Genomic DNA, 8,221 nt, shown 5'->3' on the forward strand with positions numbered 1-8,221 from the left:
CAGGGATCCCTGTCGCTAGGTTCTAACTCCCATATATGAGTGGATAGCAGACATCTACCTCCCAGGCATACACAGTTCTGAGATTTGAGCTTATGGCCTGTACCTCCCACATCCTGCCTGCAGGTACACGTCGCTCTTAACAAGCCTAGGCTCGATGCGTTACTGAAGAGTTGTGAGAGGTAAGTGCAAGGTGCCGGCCCACAAGTCTAGTGCCTCCAAGCTCAATCCAGCGATTTCCTAGTAATTCCTGTCTTAGACTGGTGCTACATACTAAGTTCCATACGTGAGAAGCTAGCTGAACCCCGGGTCCAAAGGCAACTTAATTCTGAGAGTTGAGCTCACACCGAGTCCCACAGTTCCAACTGCCTGCAGAATGAGTTTCGAACATTTTGACCAGAGACGTTTGTTAGAAACTGGAGAGATGCAAGTGGAATAACGCAGGCATGGAAAGTGTCTCCAGGTGCTGTAGAGTGGTAATCTTGGAACCTCCTGACTCAGAATGCTGCTATGTTCTCACTGCCATAAGAACGCAGCTAGTTGAAACCTGGCTTCTAGGCATGTTTCGTTGTAAGAACTGAGGTCAGGGCATGACCCTCCCGCATCATAACTGCCTGTAGACATAGGTCCTAGCATCCTTATGTTAGGTGTTGGCAGAGGATGTGTGAAAAGCATGTGGAAGTGACAGGCTTGTACTCTCCTGTATCTCATTTCAATACAGTGATTATGAACACGTATAATGCCTCCTCAACCTGAAAAGCAGGAAAGGATAATAAATAGCAAATATCAGATAAAAATACTTCTTTTATATTAGACACCATATTGCAAGTGCATTTAAAATTAGCAATGCATAACTTTTATTTCCTTGACGTTTGTCTTCCAAAGAGTTCACAGTGTTTCAGTGTCAGTTAAACCATGGGATGAATCTCAGGGAAGAATCCTTCACATAATAACATGACCATTGGTAATAATGTGTCTCAGTTCTTTCCAAATCCATACAGATGCATTTCTTGATGAGTGACTGAGCTGTGAAGAAAGAGATGAGAAACCCTCATCCCTCAGAATTACTTGTGTCAGAATATTTTAACCATAGTACTACGGATAGTAAATTATCCTTATTAACAGGAAATACGTCTCACATTGGAATCTGAGCAATCAGATGGGCAGAGAAAAAACCGCTTTGACTGGCTCTTCATCTTTTAAATACAAAGGAGAGATTCATTCGGCGCCTGCTGGAGGACACGGTCAAGATGGCGGCAGTGTCTGGCCTGATGCGGAGACCCCTGGAACAGGTGTCGGGGTTGCTGAGGAGGCGCTTCCACCGGACGGCGCCGGCGGCGCTGCAGGTGACAGTTCGTGAGGCTCTAAACCAAGGTATGGATGAAGAGCTGGAAAGAGATGAGAAGGTATTTCTTCTTGGGGAAGAAGTTGCCCAGTATGATGGTGCATATAAGGTTAGTCGAGGCCTGTGGAAGAAATATGGCGATAAGAGAATCATAGATACTCCCATATCTGAGATGGGCTTTGCTGGAATTGCCGTGGGTGCAGCTATGGCTGGGTTGAGGCCCATCTGTGAATTTATGACCTTCAATTTCTCTATGCAAGCCATTGACCAAGTTATAAATTCAGCTGCCAAGACCTACTACATGTCGGGGGGCCTTCAGCCTTTGCCTATAGTCTTCAGGGGGCCCAATGGTGCCTCAGCAGGCGTGGCTGCCTAACACTCCCAGTGCTTTGCTGCCTGGTATGGGCACTGCCCAGGCTTAAGGGTGGTCAGCCCCTGGAATTCAGAGGATGCAAAAGGACTTATTAAATCAGCCATTCGGGATAATAATCCAGTGGTGGTGCTAGAGAACGAACTGATGTATGGAGTTCCTTTTGAATTTCCCTCCGAAGCTCAGTCAAAAGATTTTCTGATTCCCACTGGAAAAGCCAAAATAGAAAGGCAAGGTACACGCATAACCGTAGTTGCTCATTCAAGACCTGTGGGCCACTGCTTAGAAGCTGCAACAGTGTTATCCAAAGAGGGTATTGAATGTGAGGTGATAAATATGCGAACCATCAGACCAATGGACATTGAAACAATAGAAGCCAGTGTCATGAAGACCAATCATCTCATAACTGTGGAAGGAGGCTGGCCACAGTTTGGAGTAGGAGCTGAAATTTGTGCCAGGATTATGGAAGGCCCTGCATTCAATTTCCTGGATGCTCCTGCAGTTCGTGTCACTGGTGCTGATGTCCCTATGCCTTATGCAAAGATTCTAGAAGACAACTCTGTACCTCAGGTTAAAGACATCATATTTGCAATAAAGAAAACATTAAATATCTAGTTTGGACTTGAATTTCAAGTCATTGGGATTTACTTAAAATACTTTCTGACAGTTCACCTGAATTGTACTGTAAGACCTTATGATTCATAAAGCTATTTCTAAAGCAACATCACAGATGTTTTTGTACTTGGAAGAAGTTTAAATGTGCTTGTATGTGGAAAAACTCTCCTCTCCGGCCCTAGACTCCATTGGGGGGGGGGGGGGTTGGTCTGTTACAGTTATGTTCTTTGAATAAGGCTAACTTAAAATTTTACCCTCTCACAAGGACAAGGTCTGAACATGGCAGAGTTCTGCAGAAAGACATATCCAAAAATGACAACTTGTATGTAAAGATAAAAGCTATTATCTACATTTGCTGTTTGATTGTTTTGTTTTGTTTTGTTTTTTTTGATTGTTTTGATAAGGAATAAAAGAATTCCTAACTATGAAAAAAAATAAATAAATACAAAGGAGAACTTTTCTATGTACAAAGTCAGTTTTCAAGATAGCCTTAGGGAATAAGAGTCTGCAGCATGGAATCCCACTGCACAGCCACCCAGGAGGCCCGCGCTCCAGGTCTTCTTGATCCCAAATCCCTGGGCCTGTCCCCCAACACATGCTAGCACCAGAGGTCATTTGCAATTGCTCTCTTAGGAGCTCTGGGGAAGGGGGAAGGAGCTAGATAAGATGGGACATGTGGAAGCCAAGAAAATTAAGGCCATTCCACTTTATGTTCAGCGTTAGCACATGTCCAGCCATCCCAGGCCCCTGTGAATAAGAGCTGAAATTTACATTACTTCAGTTACAGGAAAAAAAACAAAAGTTTACAGCTTAATGTCCTAGAAAGCCCAACATTACAATAAAAACTGAGCCCAAGCCAAGGGCAGGAAGCCCCTATTAGAATAAGAACAGAGCTCAATGCCCTCCAAGGCCCCATATCAAATGTCAACAGAACTTGAGGAATTGCTCCAGCCCTTCTGGAGGTCCCTGAGACCAGCCCTTAAAACTAAGCTAAAAACAAAAAACAAAAAAACAAAACTAAGCTAAAACCCACCTCGGGGTCTAAGTCTCTGCTCCGCCCTGTCGGGTATACTTGGACGCAAGCTCGAGTTGGTAAATCAACCCTCCTGTGTTTGAATCGGTGTCGGCTCCTTAGTGGTTTCTTGGATTCACAATCTTGAGCACAACACCCCCATGTCCCCTCCCCACCTGGGCTGACCCCCTGTCCCCTCCCACCCAGGCTGACCCTCAGTCACCTCCCCGCCCACAACAGCTGGGCACAGGCCCTCACAGAGGTCCCATGGGCATGGTGCGCACTGCCGTCATCCCCGGCCTCCCAGGGGAAGGAAGGAGGTTTGGCAGGACACACTCCCATGGTGGCCCCAGAGCTCCCTGCCCAGGACGGCAGCTGGTGACAGGTCGGGGTCTGTGTCCCTGATGCCGGCTCCTCCTCCCCGGTTTTCCCACAGGAAATGAAGGAGGAGGCCCTGGTCTCCTCCAGGGACATCACGCAGATAGGCCTGGACGTCAACAGGACGTTCGGCAGCCACACCATGTTTTGGGACCGCTATGGGGTCGGGTGAGGCTCCTGGGTGGGGGGGGGGTTCGGGGCCCCAGGGGTGGCCCTGGGGCTTCTGGGTAGGAAACACGGGGCTTCTGAGGCCGGGGGTAGCAACAGCAGCCAACAACACACCGCCGTACGGTAAGGTGCTGGGGATGACCCCCGTGCCCCCACACCCGGAGTTCGGGGATGAGGAGACCACTAGGATGGGGCCTCCAGGGGTTGCCATGTGAGCTGAACTCCAAAGGGTTGAGGGACAGCCGCCTGAAAGGCAAGGGGCTGGGGTGGGGGCCGTGGGGGGCAGTAAGGGGACCTGGGGGCCAGGCAGCATGGCCGTGGCTGGAGCAGGACACACATCGATCCGATGAGGGCCAGACAGCTCAGGGTGACACCCACCCTCGATGCTTTATATATTTCTAAAGTCTATGCATTTCATTTGAGACAATTTGCAATTTGTAAACATACATAGTATGATGACCCCCAGATAATGCCCCCGGGCCAGCCAGGGCCCTGCACTGACCACGCGGGGCCCGAGGGGCAGGTGTCACAGCAAACCCCAGACTGGGGTCGCCTTTATCTGTACACGTCTGTGTGAGCATCTTAGAGAGAGGGGATGCCCTGTGTCCGCAGGTCCCCCAAGCCATCCCCTTCATTCCCCACCTCCACACCATCCCCCTACATCATCATCCCCCATGGCATCGCCCCCATACCATCCCCCTACACCATCCCCCTCACACCCCCACACAATCCCCACCCACACTATACCCCCACACCATCCCCCTACACCATCCCCCACACTCCACCACCATCATACCTCTGCCCCCACACCATCGGCTCCCAGCAAGGACCCGGTGCAGCTGCCCCCTGTGGGACATGCTCAGCCTCCCCCGGGTTCTCTGGACAGCCTACTCCCATCAGAGCCCTGGTGTCCCATAGAGTACCCAGGGGTTGCAGGGAAGAGGGAATGCCGGGAGCCCCCGACAGGGTGGGTGCAGGTGGGTGGAGCACAGGATACACTGTGCTCTGCCTCCTCTCACTGTCCCTCCTGGAGGGCAGCATACCCTGCACAGGACACCAGCCCCTAACCCAGAAGGACCTGGGCTGGCCTGGCCCTGGGCTCTGTGGGGGCTGGGGTGATTTGAGTCCCCCCCAGGCCCAACAGAAAGACTAATGGGATCCAGCCCCCCATGGCACTGGCCGGGCCTGGATTCTGGCTCTGGGCTGAGGGAGCCCTTTCAGAGCTGGATGTGGCCTCCTGGGCCCTGGGCGTGCCCCACAGATCCAGGTCGCTGACCTAGGGCAGCCCTGGGGATCCCGGGACACCCCAAGGTGGGGAGAACAGGGGTAGGCCTGTGGGCCCCACCCACACCCACAGCAGGAGGCAGGCTCCTCCAGGTGTTGGGGCCCCAGGGGGCCCAAGGCTGGGGTTTAGCTGCCCTGCGGGGACCCAGCACAGGAGCCCATGAGCTGCAGGTCCAGGTCAGCTCTGCTGTCCTCAGAACCGTCTCTCAGGCTGAAACCTCAGGACACACGCCCCCACACGGAGTCCACACTTGCTCCCAGGTGGGTGACTCCAGCCTCCGCCCCCTACCCCTTGTGATTCTTGCCCTCCCCTAAAGGACAGAAAGGTCTCCCTGCCCAGGGGAAGGCGCACACCGTCGGCTCTGAGCCCATTTGCTGTAGCAAGTCAAGAAAGTGTTGTGGTGCGAAAATGCACAGCCAGCCCATTTCTGTGTCTCCAGGAACTCTGTGCACGGGGCGTGGAGAGACCCACAGAGAGGAGGAGGGGGCACCACCCAGGCCCCAACCAGCCCCTGCAGGGGCGCCACCAGGCACACACACAGCTGACGTCCCCACGTGAATACCAGGGGCGGCCAGACACCAGGGTCAGGATCCCACGGACTTTACTGGGACTCAGCCTGTGCCCCGCGGGCCAGGAGGGGTTGGGACAGAGTGACAGTCAGGGAGCCTCAGGTCACCAGGGTCTGTGCAAAGCGACCTAGGAGGTCTGTGCTCCCTCTGTCCTGGGGGCCTGGGCTGGCCGGGTTCCGGGGCACTTCCTCCCCTCCCCGCATCCCCGTGCCTGTGTGCCTCGGGCACAGAGGGCCTGTGGGGTGGTCAGTGTGGCCCTGGAAGGGAGGTCAGGGCAGCAGGCCCTGGTCTTGTGCCCAAGATTGCAAATACGAGAAACCACCAAGGAGCCGACACCGATGCAAACACATGAGGGTTTATTTACAAGCTCCAGCATGGGTCCAAATATACCCGACACTGCGGAGCAGGGACTTGGACCCCGAGACTAAGAGGCGACATAGCAGCTTTATAGGGGCCAGTGGCCCATGGGATACACAGAAAGGTGCACAGTCATGTCGGTCCACACGCAGGTGGCCGATTGAATTACATCTTACCCTATAGTATCCATTTGAGCTGGCCTATTACTTTGGTCAGAATTGGCGCGCAGTTTTGGCGGGCACAAAGCAGGGTTACATTGTTCTGAGCCGATTTCTGATTAGGGTGTGCCCAGCGGCTCGACTAGGGTGGGGCAGCGCCTTAAGCAATAAGCAGGTTATGTGGGGGTCATACAGGAGGTGGCAGGTGTAGCACAAAATGGAATCAGTCCTCCTCTGCTTGTCCAGGGGTAGGGGATTTTTGTTAAATTTCCTGGGCCCCACATTCCCCCCTTTTTCAGAGGATCCTATGCAGGATCCAATCAAGGGTCCAGGTTGCTCTTAGAGTGAGCCAGGTGGAATGATTAAACCAGGATTTTAACCAACCTTGTGCTGTTCTCGCTGCCATTTATATTCCAGCGAAGAAGCAGCATTCTACGTTTAAGGCAGCACATAACCCCCAACACACACACACCACACACACACCCTTTGTTGTAAGAAGACTAAGTCTAATCCCTTTCTATTTTGAAGGACAACCTCAGACTAGGGAGTCTTGGAGGTGCGAAATTAGTGAGAACGGTGCACTCTTAGCTTTAGGGGATTGTCCTTGTCCGGTTGGCTTTTCCATTCTGGAACAAAGTTCTTGAGAACGGTATGTGGGTCAGCTGGCTGGACGTGGGTGTAGTGGACCAGGGAGTAATCCCGTCGACCTTGAGAGAGTTGGGAGTGGTCAGGATCAGGGTGTAGGTCCCTTGCAGCGAGGTTGAAGTGTCCGGTGTTGGTATCTCCACACGTACACACGTACACCCAGTCACCTGGCCGATATCGATGGGGATCCGGGGGTGGCCCAGTCTCAAAGAGGGCCCTCAGCTTAGGCCACACCTGCTCATGGGTTCATGACATTTGGAGGGAGAAAGGAAGTTGGTGATCATCAAATTCAGCAAGCACCTCAAGTTTTAAAATGGGGATAACAGGTGGAGGAAGACCGAACATGATCTCGTAGGGAGTCAGTCCCATCTTATATGGGGAGTTCCTCACCGTATATAGGGCGAAGGGGAGGAGAGTCACCCAGTCCCCGCCAGTCTCCAGGGCTAATTTAGTTAAGGTCTCCTTTAATGTTCTGTTCATCCTCTCTACCTGTCCTGAGCTCTGGGGCCTATATGCACAATCTAATTTCCAATCTGCCCCAAGTACTAGTGCCACTCCCTGTGTTACCTTAGAGAAGAATCCTGGGCCCTTGTCTGACCCAATCTTAACAGGAAAACCATACCTCGGTAAGATGTCTTCCAGCGGTTTCTTGGTCACGGTCTGTGCCGTTTCAGGTTTGGTGGGAAATGCCTCTGTGCATCCTGAAAAAGTATCTACAAACACCAATAAATACCTGTATCCATATTTTCCAGGTTTTACCTCAGTGAAGTCCACTTCCCAGTAGGCTCCTGGGCGGTCCCCCCGGAGCCAGGTGCCTGGGTTAGATCCATGGGCGGTGGCATTAGTTAACTGACATGAGTGGCAGTTTGCCACGATCTGCTCGATCTTTGCTCGAGAGTCTTTAATAGTGATCTTTGCATGTCGTATGAGGTCTTCCATCTTCCTTGTTCCCGTGTGAGTACTCCGATGCGTTTTGGATAGGACTCGCCGTCCCAGTTCCTCTGGCAAGATGATGCTGGAGTCTGTGGCCCTCCACCAGCCACACAATCACTGGGTCATAGGCAAGTGTTTGATCCAGTGTAAGTCAGCATCATTATAGTTGGGGGTGTCCGGCAGGTTCCGTTCTCCCGGATCAGGTAGCGTGGTTGCTAAGACCTGGGTCACCAAAAGGGACGCCTCCTTTGCTTTTAAATCGGCTAGCCGGTTTCCCCTGGCTACTGGTGTGTCTGCCTTTTGGTGCCCTGGACAGTGGATGATGGCTAGGGCCTTGGGCAGCCAGAGGGTCCTCAGGAGTTCAAGAATCTCCATTTTGTTTTTAACAG

The 8,221-nt window shown here is 52.3% G+C and overlaps 1 protein-coding gene across 1 annotated transcript; it reads left to right on the plus strand.

Annotated features, from left to right (window-relative positions):
* Window positions 1-1,232: 1,232 nt before the first annotated feature.
* LOC119876328 (pyruvate dehydrogenase E1 component subunit beta, mitochondrial-like) lies at window positions 1,233-2,624 on the plus strand. The gene has a single exon (XM_038538840.1). It carries the CDS (start codon window positions 1,248-1,250, stop codon window positions 1,716-1,718), a length of 471 nt encoding a protein of 156 aa, XP_038394768.1. The 5' UTR covers window positions 1,233-1,247; the 3' UTR covers window positions 1,719-2,624.
* The last annotated feature ends 5,597 nt before the right edge of the window (window positions 2,625-8,221 follow it).

This window comes from Canis lupus, chromosome 6 (genome assembly GCF_011100685.1).
Source record: "Canis lupus familiaris isolate Mischka breed German Shepherd chromosome 6, alternate assembly UU_Cfam_GSD_1.0, whole genome shotgun sequence".
Classification (NCBI taxonomy): Eukaryota; Metazoa; Chordata; class Mammalia; order Carnivora; family Canidae; genus Canis; species Canis lupus.